Raw genomic sequence first — 22057 nt, forward strand, 5'->3', positions numbered from 1 at the left:
ATTGAGCAGGAAGCCAAGCAAGTAACAGTCAGGGAGCCAGATGCAATCCAAATCAACACACCCAAATCTGCCTGCTTATGACTGTCTTGTGGCGTCAGGTTTTTATCCGAAAAAAATAACTTTTTAAAGGAGGAGCTGATGTTCGTGAAGCTGTTATCTTGAAACTGACGGGTGATAAAAGGATTAAAACATCAAAGGTGAGTTGTGTCTCTTTTACGTTTGATAGCTCTACCCTCAATTAACGGTTAACTCCCATTCCTGCTCTCATTTCAGCATAGAGCAAGAACACTGTGTCCGATTGATGGCTGCAAACTTTTATATATATGTGAATTCTCCTCTTTTAAAGGTAGTTGATTGCACTGGTAAATCAAACACTTTATCAGAGCCAGATGAAGCATATTCTATTTAACTGATGAATCAGATGGATCACATTTAGGCAGCGTTCAGTGGCAACCGTACAGGCAAAATCTTTTGATTTAAGCTCGCCTTTGTGATTCAGACATTTTTAAACTTGTCCAACAATGTTTTAACAGGGCTGAAAATGGGTTTATGCAGCCCCAATCACCCACCCCATTTTTCTACTTATGAGTGAAAGCTTCATTGTATTTTTTCATCTGATAAGATAGCAGTTTAGGCATAATTTGACACACTGAAAAGGGTGTTATTGCACAAGTGCTCTTGTAAAATGGGTGGGCCGTTCTCTAAAAGCAGTCTGGTGTATGACTCAATAACCACATGAAACTGATACGGCTGGACTCTTATTTTAAATGGCCAAGTTAATAGCACTGCCACTTTGTCTTGAAATGTCAGAAACATTTTGTACGGTTGGCAGGAAATCACAAGAGCGTAAACGAAATTACTTTTACTAGGTATTCCTCTGAAAGTATACATTTTAAATGACAGGATAAAAGCAATTTAGTGGCCAGGCCAGGCTGTGTTTTTTTTTTTTTTTTAAGTGTAACACTGGACCTGACATTAGACCAGACTGCTCAGTGACTCACGTGTGGTGGGACATTCAGCAGAGTGAAGGACTGACATCGCTTTCACGCAATTTGTGTCACAAAGCAAAATGAGCGTAAGGAAAATTTCCATGTGATCATTTTTTTTTATAAATGTAGGTGTGAAGTGATTGCAGCATAAATACAGTGTAAAGGAATCTTCTTTGTGTGTGCGTGTTTGAGGTTGGGCACAAAACTTACTGTTGAATCCTCTGGGGGTGTTGTGGGCAAACATTCAGTGAAACATCTGTGAGGGGAGGTGCTTCTTTGACACCCACAGAAGCGCTGTCACCCACCACCTCTTCCTCTAACAACCAAGCTAGCACGAGAATAGTTACATCAGAGCCTGCATGTGTATTTCTAAATGTAATTATGGATATCTAACAGAAACATCTCTGTTTTTATGCCTTTTGGAGATTGGCTGTTGCTTGGGAAGCCCCGATTTCTCTAACCTGAACCATATAAGCCTCTGACTAAGACCCCAAGCATTGACATTTGATCTGAGTAAGGGAGGGAGTTGTTTGAGGCTACCTTTACATTAGAGTATACATGCTGTGCTTCGATACGGCCACTTAGAGTTGTCGTCTGGTTTCCATTTTCTTGCCAGAGGGTCATGAGTTCCACATGTTACCAAAAGCTGAAATACATATTCCCTTATGCGAAGAGATTGTTTTTGGAGAATCATCTGCCGGGACAATACAAAAATCCCTCGCGTGCGACATCTACAATCTTTATAAAGAAGATTTTTGTGGATACCATAAGTACAGTGGTGTGTTTTCACACTGTGCTGTGCGGGTTTGGCAGGTCGCCATTTTTTTTTTCATTTCAAAGTGCCTTCTATAGTATTTACACATCCCATATTTTCTGAATGTTTTCTAGAAAGAAAACAGAGACAGTGTAAAAGAGGCAGTAAGGACTTTTTAGGATGGCAAGCTGAACTCCAATAACATATTTACTGCAGTGCTAAATATGTTATGACATAATATGAACCGTGTTGTACTTAATACAGTTTCTGAGGGGAAATTAAGTTACTGTGTTCTTCTGTCCATCTCGCATTACAGAGGCCAATCTATGTCATCAATTTGGCCGCCTTGTGGCAACCATGTCCAATTAACATGGAAAACTGAGCCCAGTTCAGAGCACCTTGTGCATAAGTAATGGCTGCTTTTTGAAATAACTTTAGTCATGCCAGTCCTCCACGTCCAACCATGAAGAGCTCAAAACGTTCTCTGCTAATGCAGATATAAATCTAGTCTTAAAGGAGGATGTCGCGATGGTTTCAAACCTAGACCTTGACGAACCTCATTTCTGCAGCTACGTTACAACACACTGCAGAGTTAACTCTTCATTTACTTATAGTGACAGTTGCCATAGTCACCGGCTCCTGTGACAATCAATTGTCACATCTTGTTTGAGGTGACGACATCTGTTGGACTGTGGTTCTCTATGTTCCATTTGCAAATGGGGAAGTGCAAAAATATATAGACATCATTGCCTGGGTTTTGTTCAGTGTTGATGGGTGGAGTGAGCACTTACTGCCATCATAGTCTATTAGGATACGAACACATTCTTGAATTGATCTGACAAGATAATTTTGATATTAAGCCAAAAGAAAAATATCTGTTTACATCAAGCGTTTTCAGGGTTTTAAATGTAAATACTGAATAAAAGAGATGCTGGGGAGCAGAGGCAATAAAGGAAGCTTTGTGGCTCCTTTGCTGGTTGTAAATTTTAACCTTCTCACCAAAAAAAAAAAAAAAAAGAAAAAAAAAGAAAAAACAACTTTTACCTCCAGGCCCAATGCCTGTTATTTCCACAGCACTCGACCTCTCTGGCTTCCCTCTCTTACTGTATGGAAGCTGGGGCCGCTACCTTCAATGTCTCTGGCTTCTGAAAAACAGCTGCTGGGAGGGACTTCACCGATACTCTAATCTTTTCCGTGTGCAACTTTAAAAATACACATTGAAATTGGCATTGACCCCTCGCAGAGTTTATGCGCTGTGTGTGATTGTTGGTGAGCAAACGGCTGACGTGGTTCAGAATCATATGGGGACAGCTGCAGCGGGATGTGTTGTTCTTTGGTTGTCATAATAACACAAAATAAAATGTGATACCGAGGCAGAATGGGGAACAAATGATACAACGGAATGAAACAATTAAAGAGTGAGGCTTTGAGAAATATTTTTTATGATGATGATGCCATATGCTTTGTGTGTTTTATATCACAAGGCGTGCATTTTTCAAACTGCAGTTGCTTGTTTGTCTCATAAAATTATGTGTATACTGGAGTTTTTTACGAGTTGGGCAATGCATCTGTTGTTTGTTTATGTATTTAGGCAGTCAGCAGTTCTGGTCATTATGCAGCAAATCACACTACCTCAAATTTTAAAATGGCAAACTTGGTTCATGCAGTTTATTTGTTTTCAGATTATCAAAGCATGTGACATAATGTTCATGCTGAAAAGGCAACAGCGTCACAGGATTTGCTAAAGGTTGTTTGTGTCGCCATTTCCTTCAATATTTCAACATTGCAAGGGAAAGGAAGTTGGCCTTTACCACTTCCTCGTCGTTAGAGACGTGTCAGCCCTTCTTGCAGAATGGGTGGTGGAGTAAATGCAAAAAAAAAAAAAAAATGTAAGAAAGAAAAGACTGATAGTATTGTGCACTGTATATAAACATATCCTCAAAGCAACACACACACACACACACACACACAGTTCACATAAAAATCACAACACAGTCCTCAATAAAAGGGCACACAAGCTGTTTCTGTTGCTCCCTGCTTTGACATTTTTCATCTTTTTTAATCTAAAATCTACCCAAACTGGTCCTGGTTGTGTTAAAGAGTGAGTGAAAACAACCACAGTTATTTTCTCATAATACATGCACATTTCATCTGTTAGATGCTGAAACAATATTGACACGTTTAATACTGAAATCATCATGTTCGAGACATCATGTTACTCTGTGAACTCTTGCCTGGAACAGAATGAAACACTTTTGATTAAGAGGTTGCCTCGGGTGTCAGCTTGGCTGTTGATTTAATTTCTGCAAAAATTTTCATCTCTCTAGTCCGATCTAAACGTTTTTCTGCGCTGAATCCAAACTGTGATGAGAGAGGTAGTGAATTACACTTTCTGCACAATAATATTTTCATAAGTAATGTACCATAGCAGCAGGAGAATGAGATTGGAGTTTTTGCTGAACAAACAGCACTAGGGGGTGGAGCCACTCTGGTGTCAGAAGTTATTTATCTGGTTAAACCTCAGTGGGCGGAGCCAAAGACCACAGTTTTTCTGGCTATTAAGTAAACCCAATAAAAAAGGCAAATGGTGACAGAAGAAGAAGTTAATATTAAGGAACTCAGTGCCCTTGATACTAACTGACAAAAATGCAATATGGCCAATAGTTATGCTCCTGAATCCAAACCCATATTGGGCAAGTAATGAATAATGTCTTTCTGCCGAATAAATTTCCCTTCCAAATATTTTTCTTTAAGTCCAGCTAGAAATAATACCTGCAATTTCTTCACAATCTGAGTTTTACTTACTTATATTATATTTCTTTTGATTTGTGGAATACATAGTAGTTGGAGTGGCTTTCCTAAACCTGTGTAGATTTAAAAAGTCTGAATTTCAATCCGGTTTAAGCCACGTCCACTTTTCCCAGAATCCAAATTAGTTTGCCCCAATGTAAATACAAATACAAACACAAATAGTGGTGCCTCTGCACACCCCTTATGGCCATACCCAAGGCTGATTTATGCGCCATGTTGCTTTCAAAGTGCTCACGGCACGGCAGGCCATTCAGGGTCTGTGTGGTTGAAAGAGCAAGAAATGGCATTCCAGCTAATTAGTCTCGCTGACCTTCAAAATTCATACTAGCCACACTAGCCTGTGGCTCTCTAGATAAGCTGGTGTGCCCATAATCATGAAATCCATGGTTGTGAATGAATGAAAAAAATAAGCAATGGATTGAATGTATAAACAGGGGGAAATAAGAATGCATTTTAGTTAATATTTTGAGCAAAGTTCACATTATGCCTCAAGTTTGTAAGTTGGCTGACGTGAACTCTGAAAAACTGCGGCTCTTTGGCTCCGTCTATTGAGCTTTAAAGAGTAACTCAACTCCAGACCTAAATCTCTGTGAAGCCTGACCTCTAGAGGTGAAAAATAGGATCCCTCATCTTTGGAGGCAGGTGATGTCACCACCTGGTAGCCTATATTTCACCATTAGAGGTCAGATGTCACCGATTTATATTTAGTGTTTAGTCACTGTTTAAGTCAACCAATGAGAGAAGCTCTGCCTGTGAGAAATGTGTAAATAAACTTATGCGATATGCACAAAAGTAGGCCAACATGAATCTGATAGGGCAGGAGACCCAGAGAGGGAGGAAACTCGGCAACAAGCTGGGGCCAGAATGTTGATTGTTTTGAAGAGCGTCATACAAGTAAAGTCATTATTATTGTCTCTATTGAGCCGCATTTTTAACCACCAGTCGCAATGGTTTAGCAGCCTGAACAACCACCTTTTGATAATTTCAGGGTCAGTGGTTTGATTGTTAACAACAGTGGTGGTTTCTGTCTAAAGGTGCTCTGGACCAAAATAGTGACCTCTTACCTGCTCACTCATTATAGCCCCATCTGGGTCAGTGCATCATCCGGATGCCTAAAATATATGTGTTGTGATGGGCTGTAAAGTACAGTAGCTTGTGGCAGGTTGCTTCTCCATCCACACACCAACTGTGACTGAATGAACTCCTCTCGAGACTTTTGGTCCTATTCCTGGTCATGTTCCACCGTAGGAAAACAAGGCCTCTGTTTTGACTGCACATTCTAGCCCATCATAACATTTGCTCCCAGAAACGGGGCTGCACATAATATGTGTGCGAGAGCGAGAGACAGCATACATAATTACCGATGGAAATCTCAAGTGAATCTTCTCGAGTTGTTTTCAGGAAAAACACAGCTACCACAGTCCACCCAGAGGCTATTTTGTTTCCTCTGTCGGGAAAAAAAAAATAAAAAATACTCGTGATGACGATAATTTTCATTCTGTGAGGAACCAGCAAATAGTCAAGTCTGTGTTTAACTGTGAACCTATAGGAATGCACAGTATGAGTCAGTCTTGACCCTTGATCCAATTCGAAAATAAGTAGAATATGCATCTGAAGTCATGGGAAACGGCATTTAGATTTAGCATTTAGAATAATATACAGTGTGTTAAACAATGCATCAGCACTGCGTGTATGAGTAAAATTTCTATTGTTTATTGTATCCGTAGACATTGTGGTCTATTTACTGTAATAATGAGTTTGGAGGTTTATAGTTTAAACCATGTTTGAAAATCTTCATTTTAGATTAAGATCCATTAGAATTAGATCATTGTTTTGATGGGGATTACCCGGAAGTTAAATTCTGATTGAGCATCAAAGGCCTCTGTCAGCCTAAAGTGAAAATCACAACCTGTTGCCACTGAAGTGTCGATTCATAATACCTTACATCTGACATAAAATACATAAATGAAGGAATTCTCTGAGGTTTGAAGTTCTCCAGGTGAGAGCAAACAAAGCAGGAACAAGTTCCAACAAAAACGAGTGCCTGGAGTTGCATGCACGAATGCTGTTTTTCCTCCTTCCTCCAGTCTAGTTTGGAGATGTTGCACAAGATATGTCACCTCGGGCTACATCTCACTACTGCCAGCATTTCAGCGTGAAATAAGATCTTACATCTGGCCGTGCAAAGAAAATAAAAATACCGGCGATGTGTGCATACATAGTTGTAATGACTTGATTACAATTATGTTGAAACCTGAACTGTTCAATGCAAATGGAGATTTTGCCGTTTAATACACGTGATCATCATGACAACCACATCCAATCAATAATGATGGCATGCCACATTAATCAGTGAGGTATAGTTTTAAACGCTGTGCTTTGAAAATGAACAGTTTTCTGGTCACATGAGAAAACGGTTTGCAGTCTGCCCCTCTGACGTTTACTGTGTCTCACTCCGCTGTTGTTGCTTTTACCAGATGGACGACATTGACGCCATGTTCAGTGACCTGCTGGGGGAGATGGACCTCCTCACTCAGGTGAGTTTAGTCTGTTGCCATGACAACTGCCCAGACACAGAGCTCAAACATAAAACAGACGAGTGGAAATTGTATGAAATGAAACCGCCAAGCGACGGGTTTCACTCCCAAGCTTCGCTCCCAGTCATTTGGAGCCTTTCCCTCAAAAACAGCACACTTTTGAGGATAATTTATGGTTTTTAAAGGTGCGCTATGCGAAAGTGTCGAGGGTGTATTGAAGCGAGGACCCTTTACACACAAGTAAGCATGAGATCTATCAGTCGGACACACAATGGAAACCATGTAGCGACTCAACCTTCATACCCTGTTTTTGTTAGACAAGTCTAAAGGATTCTGACCGCCGTCGACTGCAATTTTGCATAGTGCACCTTTACATAACAAGGCAATGTTTTTTTTTTTCTTTTCAAAAATTATTAATATTTATGAAAGAAACAAAAATTTGACATGCTACTCGGCCAACCCCGTCTCCTAAAAATTACATTCCCAAACAACTAAACTATACTATGAATTATATTTAGGGATAAAAATATTTTGTCGCAGATTATTTTAATGAGTTCATAATTGACATATCTGTGTGTATATCATGTTGAGCAGCATTTTAGCCAATTTCATTACTTTAAGCCACCAAAGCTACTTGGTTAACATTAGGGGAAAGTTCGATTTAGGCATAAAAACCACTGGGTTATGGTAGCGTAAAGTAACATTGGCACGTTCCCCTTGAAATGAAATTGCCAATGCAGTTTAGTTGTATGAAAACAGAAATTTTTAGGAGACAAGGGCTCACTTGGGATCAGAAATGTCCACGACAGGTTCTCCCCGGCAGAACCACTGGAGCTGAAGCCCATCGGTCAGCGGTAAAGCTGCTGTCACTAAGATTGAAATGAGAATGAAACACAACTCAAATGAAGATGGACATAATTTGCTGCCATTCAGATTTGCCACTAAATCCATATTCAAAAGTAATTGTATCATGGTCGGCTTTTGACAGCGTGATATAGCCTCAACCTTTCAAATCGCTCATGTTTTTAACTTGTTTTCACCACAGGGTGCTTTGGCCCTTCTTCAGTTTTTGATAAATGTAGAAGTTGGGATTTAAAAAGTGTTTATACATTCCTTTCATATCCCAACATTGACCAGCGTTTAAGCAACAACATGTTTTCACTCGTCCACGGCTGATTGTCCCACATAATACCCTCATCAGCTGTGAATAGACTTTTTCTACTTAGGGAGACAGATGACAACAGCGGCAAAATCATCGATCAAACATGAAACTTAAGACCGGCGAGCGCGACAGACCTCAGCAGGGGGAAACACTCTTTGCGGTCATCAAACAACCATAAATTACACTCTCTTTTAGAAAGGAGGTCAAATGGCAAACTCATAAGCTAGCTAGACATTGCACATTTTTTTCTGAAAAAAAAAAAAAAAAAAAGCCCTGCTGATCCCTTTGATGTTGTTTTTCAACACACCAGTCATTTTAAATTATCTCCATGCTGCCGGGGGTGCTTAATATTTAACATAGACGTTCAGTTGTGCATAATACTTCAAACCAGATGCCGTGTAAACATTATGCCTCCTTACATAATATTTAGGACAATTTATTTTTTTGAGCAGCTTGAGTGTGTTGTGGAGTATACAAACCGAGCCCCTGGGGTCCCACAAGGGGGGGTTTCTCACTCCTGTGGTTACACAGAAATTGCATACATTCTCTTATAAACACAGTGCCTTGTTCATTCCTTCCTGCAGAGTCTCGGCGTGGAAACAGTGCCTCCAGCATCTCCCTCCACCTCCACCAAGGAACTCAACTTCTCCATCGGCTTCACAGACCTGAACGGTGACTGATGCTTTCATAGCACTGGGAATGTCTGTCTAGTGTCAGAAACGCAGCCGAGGTCAGGTGTTTAACTTCCACGCAGCAGCTTCCACAGCCCGGTCGTGCCTGGGTTATGCCTTATGTTTCATCAATTACCGAGAAAATTACAATGATTATTGCGATCACAGGGAGAAGCGGCGCTGACGTAAAGAGGTGGGAAAGTAGCACTCCCTTTTTGCCTCTGCAATGTATCTGGCTACCGCTCAGGCTGTGATTTCAGACAGAGATTAAGGCCACTGTATGTGCTCATTATTCACTGGTTTCCTCCGGCTTTCATGGACTGTAAAACAAGCAGCAATAATGTTAGAGCGAGGTCACAGTGTCTGGACCTCCATTTGGGTTTCCCTCTCCCCCTGTTGTCAGGTGATCATGTGGGCCAGTATACATCTTTGGTGTAGTTTGTTCTCAAAATGCTAATGAACAAAAAACACATTAAATGATGGGGGGAAAATACACCATAAAAATGAAATTATAAAACATGCAGTACATTCAAGAAAGGTGGAATGGCAACTCAAGAAAGTGAAAAAAAATGTTATTATTAAAGAGTTAAATAGATTATCAAGTGTAGTTGTTTTCAAAGTGGAGTCTGGGGCACCCAGGGGTCCTTAAGGGGCCTCCAGAAGGTCCTCAGCAAAATGAGGAATTTCATACCATAATCCACCAGAAAATTGTTACAGTTAAAAAAAAAAATGAGGGATTATTTTCACATTATGCTTTAATCTCACACTTTACAATCAATTTGTCAGTGTTATCACATCTTAATAATTTAATAGTTTAATAAAAAATGTAATAAACCGAAACACCTTTTAATATCAGGGTCGCTTGAGCAAAATCACTTCTAATGGGGGTGCACAGCTCAGTAAAAGACTTGAGGGTGAAAAAGTTTGAACACCTCTGAACTTATGAACAAAAGCTTTTTAATATTTTGTCTTTAAGAAGAGCTGCTGTGTTACTTTCCTTTCCTTGAATGTAAATTCATAAACTGATTCTGCTTCGAACACCAGAGTCCCTCAATGAACTGGAGGATAATGACTTGGATGCACTGATGGCTGATTTGGTGGCCGACCTCAGTGCAACCGAGGAGAAACTGGCAGCAGAGATGGGGACCCAGAAGGAGCCCTCACCGCCTCCCCAACACCTGCCGCCGCCACCCCTGGGCCTGAGCACTCTCCCCGCCCCCACCCTCGATTCCCCCACCTCACCGGAGAGGAGCGGAGGCAGCCGCCTCAGCAGCCCGGCCTCCTCAGCAGCGTCGCTCTCACCACCTCCGCCTCCTCAGAAGTCTAAACCTTCGAAAGTGAGTCACCAACTACAAAGAGTCTTTGTCATGTTGTCAGCATGGCAAAGACAACACTAACATGTGTCACTTAGCGTGAACTTTCACTCTATCTAATGCTTGGGCGGAAAAAAAAAACTTTAAAGGAACAGTTCACCCAATATACAGTAAAAATATTTTTCTACTCGCCCTTAGTGCAGTCTGTCGAGCGAGACATTTCCATATGATTTGGCTGTCCAGCTATTTCCTGTTGAAGAACCCTGGCACCTCTCCACCTCCACTCCTAATTCACACTTGTTGGAGTATGAATACAGAAACAGTTTGCTGGTGTTCTTCGACAAGAAATAGTTCCCAACAAAACTCTTTGCCATCAAGGACTAAGCATTATACCGGCATTATAAGCATTACATATTTGACCTATCCAAAAAACAAGAAAGAAAATAATAAAAAATGACCCAGCTCCATTGTTCTGGGGTGCTGATAGGCAGGGGACACCACAGCAGACTGGAAACCTCACCAAATCACACAAATTATCTGTGTGGATAGACTGCACTGGGTATAAGTAGTGAAATATCTGTTTTTGTATTTTTGGTGAATCATTCTTGTAAAAACTGAGACTGTTAATATAGGGCAGAGTGAGGATACTGAAAGCCCCCACCATGCTGGAGGGAGAGACATTGGCAGAGAAAAATCTGAAAAAAGTTTTTGCCACTTCTTCATCTTAAAACAAAGAAATGCAGTGGTGTTCTGATCAAATTACATTACCAAAGAAGGGAAAGTTCCAGCAGAAAGACAGCAACAGTTCCTGCTGTGCCGTGACTACACCAACATGGTCTGGTTAACCACTGGTAACCACTTTCTGAACTTTGTACTAGTTCTGCTGGGGGTTTTTTTTCTTTCCTTTCTTTCCTTTTTTTTTTTTTTTTTTTTTTTTGTTAGGAGGCCCAATTGTAGATTCTATCCACATTAAGCTGTTAAAAACAGCATCTGAGCTTCTGGTAAATTCCTTCTGTCTTTGTCTTTGTGGAACTGAGAAGAGTGGTATTGCTCTTACAGCAGGCGGACAGTGAGATCATGGCAAAGTTGTTTCTGGACAGAGGCACAGCCAGCGGAGGCATCTGTTACAGTTACAGTGCCTCATGAGGCCAAACAGCAGAGACCCTGTCTGGAACAGATCAAACACACACACACACACACACACACGCAGGCTTGAGACAGGAAACAGTAACAGGATCAATACCAAAGGTTGGAGCAAGGAGGTGAGATGTGGCAACGGTGGGGAAAGCCAGATGGGAACTTATTGCTTTAGCAGGGCCTGTTACCTCATCCTTCTGAGGTAAAAACACCAGGTGTGCCGCGGCAAAGCGCACGTCATCACTGAGAGGATGTGCTCATTAAAGCTGCAACTGGTGAAATTTTTGATGTAAAAAATACCAGTGCTGAGATGATAGGTCAGTTAATTAATCACCATTATAGCCTATTGACTGATTGTAATCTCCATGCTCAATCAGTCATTTTGGTCATTTATCAAATAAGAAATTAATACCAAACGTTTGCTGATTCCAGCTTCACGAAGCTCACTGAGATGCTGAGATTGTTCATATCAGTATAAAATTAACACTAAGGCTTTGCTACCTCACCATGGGCATTTGACATTATTTTACACTTTGTAGATGAAATGATTTCGTCCTTTTTGTCAAAATGAAATTCCAGTGACAGGTATTTACATTTCTCAACTGACAAGAAGTGACAAATCAAAATCAAAGAGCTAAATACAAACTGTCTCCAAAATGAAGCGTTGGAGCATTCTGTCCAGAGAAAGTTAAAACTCACCAACATTAAATCTTTTTCCTCTCTTATTCTTTTGGTATGATTTGGTATAAAGCATCGTAGACTGGCCAGGCTGGTAGACAGGAGTGTATAGTAAAGCATACAATGTGGTGTCATCACTTTGTAGGATTTCTGGGTATTTCTGGGTTGAGATCATTCAAACAGTCCCCTCTGAATGACCTGTCCTACCATTAAGGTGTGATATGCCACATTCTGTTTGCTTGATAAGTAGCAACAAATGAATAATGCACTCCTCCGCTTGATTCTGATGTATCACTGCATTTTATTGTTTGTCCCATTCAGGAGGATATCGAGGCTCAGATCAAAGCGGACAAAATCAAGCTCGCACTGGAGAAGCTGAAGGAAGCCAAAGTTAAAAAGGTAAGGCAAGCAAACACTGCACTAATGTGTGCGCCTCTAGAGATCCACTGGCAGTGGTAAACACGACAGGGTTTGTGAAACATGGTTATCTGGAAGTCATTGTAAAGGAAGTAATGTCGAAATTTAGTAGGCCTCTTTCTTCCTATTCTTGTTTGAGTGCCATTAATCACCGTAATGGATGGCTCCTTTTATCCTGCCAGCTCCAGGATAGCACGGCTTCCTCTTTGAGGTGATATGTGGACACTTTCTCTTCTTCAAAGCGGCGCACAAAACTACCGACACATGTGGTCATGCACGCATCAGAACGTGCATCTTTGCACTAAATCAGACTATTTTCATGCCATTAGAAAACCACATCGCTGTCACATTTGAAAGTGACAGCGTGACCACGTTTGCAAATCTTAAAATGTCAGGTATTACGATATTATTTTATCTCATGGTTTGCTTCGAAAGTCTCATAAGTGTCAGTGGTGTGACAGTTTTAGCAGCCTGTATGAAAATGGTGACAATAAATTCTTGCACGTGGGCAGAAGTCTAAAGGAAGTCACAGATTGGTAAAAAAAAAAAAAAAAAAAAAAAAAAAAAATACACCCTGCCAGTATCTCCACATTTAGAGACTTTCTGAACAGCAATTAAAAAGATGGTTAATTTATGAGTGATGGTGTGAAGACAGGAAGAAGCAAACAAAGGCGTATGTGCGTGTGTGATTGCTGAGGAAACACACACACACCCACTCTGTCCACTTTCACAGGAACATCTGCCCCCCCGGTTTTTAAGTGCAGCAGAGGTAGGCTGCACTCTCAGTGGTTAGGGCTGTGAGTTTCTGTGGTCAGAAACTCTCGAAGCTTAAGATAAAACCCGTGGTTCCGGTGCACATTTCAGACATGGCCCCCTCTTCTGAAGATACCTACTTTGCATGAGGAGCGAAGAGGAGGGGCAGACTATCGACGTCTATTGACACACTCCATTAAATCATGTTCCAAAACCGTTTTGTTTTCCGGCGGAAGGTCGAGACGGGGGAACATGTGATCTAACACACCAAATCCTCTCCTACGATAGCATCTCTGAAACCTCCGTTTTTCATGACACAATGTGAGTGACTCGCTGACCTTGGTCCTGCGAATCTCCTTGGCTTCCCGAAGCTGGATTTGTTTCCAGATGAGAGGAAGCGTGAAGCCATATGAGCCTGTGAAGCGCCGCCCTGCTCCGGAGTGAAATTAATTTCAGCCAGCGCAGGGTGAAGAAGGCACTGAGACTGTGTAATTGAAGTGAATAAAAACAGAAGAAAGGGAAGAAAGGGGGCCGTGCAAGTTCAATAGAATAGAGCGAGAGACGCAGTGGTGCTCCATCTGCCCTACTAAGAAGCAGAAACAGCCATTTACTGCCTGTACTCTGTCATTAAAGTGGCGAATGAGCACGCTGCATGTGTTTCGAGGCTTGATTTGACATCTCTCTCCAGACGTACTCGCTGGTGTCCACAACCAGCTGGAAACACAGCTTTTACCTTCGATCTGTCATGCAGATAACGCAGAAAACCTTGACTTTATTATATAACCACTCAAGAAAGAGTGATGCTCTCCAGCGAGGGTGATATCAGCTGGATTCTGGCATCATAAAACATAACTGTAGCCTCACAGTCTATTGAAGCAATTGTCTTGATGTATTGATACCCTTCATCATCTAGTTTCTCATAAAACCCCTGTCTTACCTCTTTTTTTGAAATTTGTATTTTTTTCTCTCTTCTTTCTGTGTTTTATCACAGTGCTCCATCACTATAATTTTCACAGTCACAGCAAAGTGAACTTAATTTTTTTTTTTTTTGCAGTTAGTGGTGAAGGTGCTGATGAATGATGGAAGCTCCAAGACGCTGATGGTCGATGAAAGGCAGACAGTCAGAGAAGTCCTGGATAACCTGTTTGAGAAGACTCACTGCGACTGCAACGTGGACTGGAGCCTGTGTGAGACCAACCCTGAGCTGCAGCTTGGTGAGTGACTCGAATGTAACCGAAAATACCCCAATTTGGTGGACGCCGTTATCCGAAATGCTTTACAGCGTGATGATGACTGCGTTCAAGTGGTTTTCACATGTGGCAGCAGCGGGAATGAACCTCTAATCCTGGAAGTGTTAGTGCCATGCCCTGTTCACTGAGGTCTGCAGAGGACCACAAACCTCAGCTAACACACAAACGCACAGAGGATATGGAAACATAAAGGAACAGTTCACCTAAAAAGCAAAAAAAAAAAAAAAAAAAAAAAAAAAAAAGATTCTTTCCTCCCCCATCTCTTGTAAAATAGGGACAGTTTCTGTGCAATTTTGGTGAGGTTTCCAGTTTCCCTTCACCCCAATAGAATGGGGCTGGATGAATATTTGTTTTTGGAGCTCCAATCACCAAAAACTCAACAGCAACAGCTTTTTACAAATCAACAACATGGATACCTGACATAATGAAGAGTTTCATCAGGAACTATTTCCTGCTGAAGAACACCAGTAAACTGCATCTATCCGCCTTGGGAAAAGTACAGTTTACAGGTGTTCTTTAGTACAAAATAGCACAAGGGGTTGATATGAATATCTGAACTGAATATCTTTTTTTATTGTATTTTGGGTGAACTGTCAATTTAACACAACAACTGAAAACAAATTTTCATAGAGACAAATTTCCCTTTGCAACTCCCTATCAGTAAGTGATATGACACATTTATGACATACACAGCATACACTCAGGCCATGAAAGCTTTGATATTTGCTACTCTGAACATCCAATGTTGAGAAGGTGTTTTCCAGGAAAACCTTGAGGCACAGAAAATGACGCATTTTTTGTTACCTAAAGGCAGCAGCTGTGGTTTGTTTGGGCTAAAACAAATCACAATTTGCTCAGACTTGGTGGTTAAAGTAGCATGATTTGCGTGGCTGATAAGACCAAGAAATTCACAACAGCTACAGAAATTTAGAGATCACAAAGATTATCACCAGCATCTAATGAAGAAGACGTCAAAGTGGCACCCACAGGCGAGCGATTTCTGCGAAGTGAAGTCAGGACACCACAGCCGCGACAGCTCAGCACCAAATATGGAGACAAAATCAAGAAAAACACAGAGCTCGCCTGATGACCACTTTAACAAAGTTGTTACATATGTCCTCTGTGTTTTTTTGTTTTTTTTTTAATATAATATTCAACTGTCAAGTAAACTAAGTATGTGTATCTGCACATGCACACACAGGCCAATGTGGAGGGTGGGATATTTCATTCAGGTCCAGATGATGGACTGTGTTTTTATTGGCATGATGACAGCCACGCTGCAGTAGGCTCACAATGAAGCATTGATCTGACTCCCCTCCACCTCCCACCCCCTCCTCTTTTCTGTCTCTTAACCTCACTCTCTCTCTCTCTCTCACACAAACACCACACACACACACACACGCACACACACACAGTGTAGACAGGTGGGTTTAATTTGCTGTATCGGACACTGTCAGTCATCTTCCATGTCATGAGGAAATAGAAGCCTTATGATCTCAATCCTCCGTCTGAGCTGTCTGTGCTATATTTACTTCGGCCGGTGGACTTCACAAGCCTCAGCCTCTCTGGCCGCTCATTACCATCTGTTTTCCCTATGAAAGCACCGATCTAACACCCGATCAGATGTAGCAAAATCTCCCCTTTAAGGCGATAGTTCATATTTTTCAACAGCTTGTACCTCATGTCTCATGAATAGGGAATAATTTCAGTCAGAAAAAGAACGGTCATCTCACTCAGATATTAGAAGTACAGTTGTTTAGCCTAGATCCAAGTCAATAGCCTTTCGCTGCAGAGAGAAATGGTTTAAGCTCAACTAAATAGCTGTTGCATCGCTAACAAATGCTAACACCCTCTTCCAGTAGATTTCTGCAAACATTACAGGAAGTGCCCTCTGCTCAGTACGCCCAGTTTGTAATAAATTGCAGTGCTCTCAAACACCCGATTGGTCCCTTTAAAAGTAAGCTTATAATAACAGTCTATACTCTACACAAACCCTGAAAGCAGAAGTGCATTTTTAACTGAGAAACAGTTTACATAAATGTTTTTGATTCTGTTAAACATGAGGAATTTATAGTTTAGTCAGTGCAAAACAAATGAGGAACCATGTGTTTCCCCTTGGTCGACATTCTGTTTATTTTTAACCTAGTGATAGCCTAAGTGCACGTTTGCTCAGCACTGTCTGATACTCTAATTGCTACTTATTGTTGTCTGGGTCATCCCTGCAAAACCTTACACTCTCATGTAGGCCATTTGACTCACAGGCATGGGCGGGTGTTCATGTGTCACCCTTCTGACTACAACATGACAGCTTGTCAATGGAAACAGCATGTAAGATTTATTTTTTCCACACCTGTAAACCCCCTTGAATATTTTATAACTCAACCACAGTGTGGTAAAATAGCCTACTATTTCACCGACAAATGGGAGTAAATTTCAATCTTCATGAGCAAAAAGTCAAGGCACGTCATGTCCAATAAAAGCCCACCATGCTTAACAGTAATGCTGGCTTCAAAAAGAATCTTAACTAAAGTGCATGCATGTCGGCAGGACAGCCATGTGCTCGCCATGCATGCCACCCAACCACACGCCATGTGGTTAATGCAGATCAAAGTGATTTTTATTCCTAATAATGCACCCCAACAGCAAAGTCTCACCAGCTATATAATGACTGTAATAGTCAAACTATAGACTGGATCCCTGGGGGCGATTTCTTTAATGCCTACCTCTGCTTCCATTAGTAACCTGTTATTGGGTATCATGGCTAAACCACAGTCAAATGCCTAGTAAATAATGGAGATCTACAGCCCCAAGTGTGTGGGTGGGCAGAGAGGCAGGAGGTGGAAAGTGCTCTTAATGCGTTTTCGAGTTTTAATGCTATTTAAAGTCCTTCCAGAAAATGGGACGGGTTGTATTTTATTGAGCCCTTCCTTCGTTCATCCCGTTTAAAATGGCCCGCTGTATGGCTGTGAAATCTATTTTGAACTGAGGCTCGGCTGATTTAAAGATCTCGTGACACACAGAGTATATACTGCATATGGTAAAGTACTTGTTTTAATATGTCTTGAATGGTGCAAAGCTAAACGAACAGACAGAGGGGACAAGCGGGGGAATGCGGCCCAGCCAGAGGCAGGAAGGTGACACTGAGAATATATCAAAAGATAAAAGTGCAACAGGACAGCAATATCATAACAAAACATAATATGGGGTTAAGTAAACTGGAGTCATTTTTAACTCTGAACATTTGAAAGTGCTGAGAGGTTATTTTTCTGGCTGATAGAATAATATATTAGTTGTGTTTGCTGACATCTGAGTTTGCTTTTCTCTTGGCAGAACGGGGGTTCGAAGACCATGAGAACCTCGTGGAGCCACTCTCAGCATGGACGAGGGACAGCGAAAACAAAGTCCTCTTTCAAGAGAGGCAGGACAAATACGAGGTTTTCAAAAACCCCCAGGTAGGTTGTGGCACTGTCGGCATCTTTAAAAAGCCACGCCATTGGTAGCTTTACAAAATACTGAGCGATCACGGCTTATGTGTACGTGACGTCCCAAAAGTTCAACGCTGGCTCGTTAATTTTCCTTGGCCTCAGTTTGCGCAAATCCATCTCCACATAATTTCAGCCCAGCGCCATCTGGCTATTTTCACCACTGAATTGCTGTCTGAATTATGAGATATCTTTTCGGTGCATAGGATGGCCTCTTACATTTACGTCTTCACTCTAATGCATCAAATAAAACAGCTTCAGGCGTAAGACACTGAGATCTTGGCATGTTTGTTGATAGAACAGGATCCCTTTAAAATCTCTAAGTATTTAATGGATTTGGTCTGTTGGCAGGGGCAGATAGCCGGGGTTGCAAGTATGGAAACCTGGGAGATTCTCTCATTTTTAAAGTACTCCATCATGCCTGTCACATTCTCCCAACAAAAGACAGACTCGCCTTAATATGTCGCAATCAATTTACCATTTCAACTTGTGACAAAACCAACAAAACAGAATTCCTCCCAGGGCTTTCTCTCGCCGTGATCAGAGCCTGTGACATGGTGCTGCCTCAAAGTGGTCCATTACTGACACAGCTACTGATATTATCTGGATTGAAGCTGCCAATAGCATCAGCATTCTACCAATATTCAATATCTTTGAATATGACCAATTTTTATCTGAAAATCACCCCCAAGAATCCAAGGATTGTGTCCATCCATGGATTTTTTTCCTCAGAATTTTATTCTTGGCAGGTCGGAAAAGCCTTTCGAAATAGCTTGCACACTGAAACCCAGGATAACAGTAATAAAATAAAAGGTTGTTCACATTGTCCTTAGCCCAAGGCTGAGTGAGTTTTCACACTTGCACATTTTAAAGGGGGCAAGCAGCAACCTTAGCCCTGGGCCAGCTAATCTTGCTCAGGAGCAAGGTCAGCACTGAGGACTGCACTTTTCAATGCTAAGAAACTTCCCAATTTCTCAAAAAAACAGTGCCACAGAGTGAATCAGGGCCAACGGCAACAACTTAACCCAGATGGATATGTAGCATGTAAATACTGGTCACGTGGAGAGTTTTGCCCTTTTGACACTTGCATTTTTTTTTAGACTAACGGCTAATACCAGGACTTTGGTTAGCCTTGATTCACATTTGTATTTATTAGTAAGGCATGGGCTCAGGCTTTACACTTGAAAATCAAAGTCCAGGGATAATGTCTTCAGAATGTTTATAGGACAGTTTTATCGGATAACAGATGTTTCATTGCTTTTGTTCTAATGTTGATTTACACTGCAGACCTTATCTCAGACTTTTTGGGGATACCCCCGAAGAGAGGGGTTTAACCCTGTCCTGGAAGGGTGCTTAGTAATCTGTGGACTAAGTGGTGGAGGTGGGGGCAATCTCTCATTCAAAGTTGTAGGTGTGAAATGACTGCAAGCCCGGGGCTAACGGTGGTCTTACCATGGTGCAAAGTGTAGTTTGAAAAGGACTCTTGTGGAGCCCCTAACACATAGACCAGGCTTAACAAATGCTTAAGCACATGATTGGTAAGGTGCAAAAACAAATCCAGAACAAAATTGACATTAGAATCAATCCAGGTCAAGGACTTCCCATAAACGAGCAATGTAGAACTTATCAGTTATACAATAAATATTTAAAAGGTCAATATCAGCCTGATATATTTGCAAATCAATATAATAGTCACTCTGTTGGTTAGTTTTCTTTGTGTTCAGTAAAGATTTTTTTTTTATTCTGTGCAGAACTATTATCTCTGGAAGAAGAACAAGAAGGCCCTCCAAGAAATAAAAGATAGAGACAAAGAGTTATTAATACAGGTACGCACAAACACACACACACACACACACACACACACACACACACACACACACACACACAAAGTCATACCAAAAAAGACAAACACTAAATTGAACATTTTTTTTTTTGAGTGACATTTTCCTAGAGGGAACTCTTGGTGACCCCTTACCTTCCCTTTGCCTGTGCAGGAGAACTTCTGTGGGACTTCCATCATTGTGCCTGACCTTGAGGGGGCGCTCTACCTAAAAGAAGACGGCAAGAAGTCCTGGAAGCAGCGGCTCTTCCAGCTGAGGGCCTCGGGAATTTATTACGTGCCCAAAGGGAAGAGCAAGGTCAGTGAGTCGGAGGTCAAAAAGGGCCATTTGTGGCAAAGAACAGGCAATAAAAGCACCTCCACCACCTAAGACAAGAAGCTAATGCATGCACTTTTAGGCGCACCCTTTGTAAAAAAAAAAAAAAAAGCAGTGGTGAAAGATGAAAATGCACCAGCAGTCCACCAGTCTGCGATGTAAATTGAAACCTTAATGAAATGTTCAGGCGCTTTTTTTTCCCCATTGGGTCTACAAAGTTCTCTTGTGTAGTTCACTGCTTTATCAAACACACTCTTGCTTCAAACACAGCTGAATATAACCGGAGCCATCACTTCCTGCTGGCTACCAACAGCATATTCACTTACTGTATCATATCTTTGATCTCCTGGCAGCTGGTAGCCTCAAACATACCACTCATATAATATATTAGGTCCTGCTGCTGTATGTTAAGATGTATTATATCAGCTGGACAGGTAAAGAGTGTGCGATGACAACGGTCTATAGATCTTATTTAAGAAGGAGCATGTTAACTTGGCAATAAGTCATCTTAAGGCCGATGTTTTTGGACATTTCGCAGATCAACTTGTCATGCAACCCTCTTTCATTCACAGTCGTCTCGTGACCTGGTCTGCTTTGTCCAGTTTGACAATGTCAATGTCTACTATGGGAAAGACTTCAAGAGCAAATACAAGGCCCCGACAGACTTCTGCTTTGTTCTGAAGGTAAGTCGGCTCAAAATGCTATTCTTATCAGTGAGTCCAATTCGCTTCAAAGCCACAGTCCCAATCAGTACAGGACTGATAAACACCAAGGCTACACTTCCCCTAACCATGATGTCAAAGATAACAATTGCAAGAACACTTATTCTGAATGGTTTGTCAATTTAGTGGTTTCACTGGTTGCTGTTGAGCGGCATATTGTTATACAGTATACTGCATGGTACTGGAGACACTAATAGAAACTCGATTATTTTGTGTATGCAGGTCTGTGGCACTGTGGTCGGCTACACAGCTGGTTGGTTCACTGGAAATGTGCATTGCAATAAATAGTTTTTTACTTTGAAGAAGTGAAAGAAGACAGTTTTATCCACTTCAGCTGAATACTGAAGTGGATAAAACTGTGGATAAAACTGGAATACGCAGTAAATGTGATTATGATGAAGGGCTACCTTAATCTTTCTTTTTGAATACAAAAACTAAGCGCTTGCAAATTCATCATATGAATATTTTCAAACGCTGACAGAGTGACGGGATTTCCCTTTTCTTTTTCGATCTGAAATCTGAAATCTTTTCTGTAAGACCAAGAGATGCTGACTAACATAAAAAAGTGAGAATTGGATGGCTTTGGTGGCTAGTCTTTGAGGATGTGAAACTACACTTTCTTTCTTTTCCCCTATCTTGTCTGGGAAACACTAGCATCAGCAGATACTGTTAAACTAGATGTTGGGGATCAAAGCCAAAAGAGCTTAGAGAGGCAAGGAGACTGAATTACCTAGCAGTGAAAGACAGAGCCCACAAGGTTAGAGTTGAGGAATGAGGCTGTAAGGTGCTGCTTGGCCAAGGGCAGGGGAAATGACCTCAAGCTGCCAGATTGGACATTTTGGAAAGCTAGCCAGCTTTCACAAGGTCTCTTGTATCTGCCATCCTGCAGCTGGAAATCATATAGGTACAGGTTTACAAGAGCTTCATTGTTGATATATTATAATGACGATCACACAACAGCAACAGACGCTTTATTCAGCCTCCAAAGTGTTCAGTTTGGGTGTGTTTGACATCCCTCAGCAGCTTATATCATGACACACAGGCATTCAGTTCTGTTCCTGTGCTCACTTAAAACCTTAAAGCCGATTTTACAAGGTGCAGCCTGAATGCAACGTCAGTTCCATGCAATTTAGTTGTGTTAAAGAACTTAGTGGAGGAACTTTAGTGAATTAAATCCGTTGAAAATCATAAGAATGAGTTTGGTGACATAGCAACAATTAAGGTT

General features: G+C 41.3%; 1 protein-coding gene across 2 annotated transcripts in view; it reads left to right on the forward strand.

The window, feature by feature from the left end:
• apbb1ip (amyloid beta (A4) precursor protein-binding, family B, member 1 interacting protein) overlaps positions 1–22057 on the forward strand; it is a 25556-nt gene continuing 3499 nt past the window's right edge. Inside the window, exons 1-10 of one of the 2 annotated variants that reach the window (XM_030079652.1) lie at positions 1–197; positions 7032–7091; positions 8838–8925; positions 9969–10261; positions 12374–12451; positions 14277–14436; positions 17803–17924; positions 19706–19780; positions 19949–20092; positions 20683–20793. In XM_030079652.1, the coding sequence (XP_029935512.1) occupies positions 7032–7091; positions 8838–8925; positions 9969–10261; positions 12374–12451; positions 14277–14436; positions 17803–17924; positions 19706–19780; positions 19949–20092; positions 20683–20793 (1131 nt within the window). In that variant the 5' untranslated portion in view covers positions 1–197. Of the gene's footprint in view, positions 198–7031; positions 7092–8837; positions 8926–9968; positions 10262–12373; positions 12452–14276; positions 14437–17802; positions 17925–19705; positions 19781–19948; positions 20093–20682; positions 20794–22057 lie in introns of those variants that run through there. The other variant, XM_030079653.1, reaches the window with a different exon arrangement.

This window comes from Myripristis murdjan, chromosome 20 (genome assembly GCF_902150065.1).
Source record: "Myripristis murdjan chromosome 20, fMyrMur1.1, whole genome shotgun sequence".
NCBI lineage: Eukaryota > Metazoa > Chordata > Actinopteri > Holocentriformes > Holocentridae > Myripristis > Myripristis murdjan.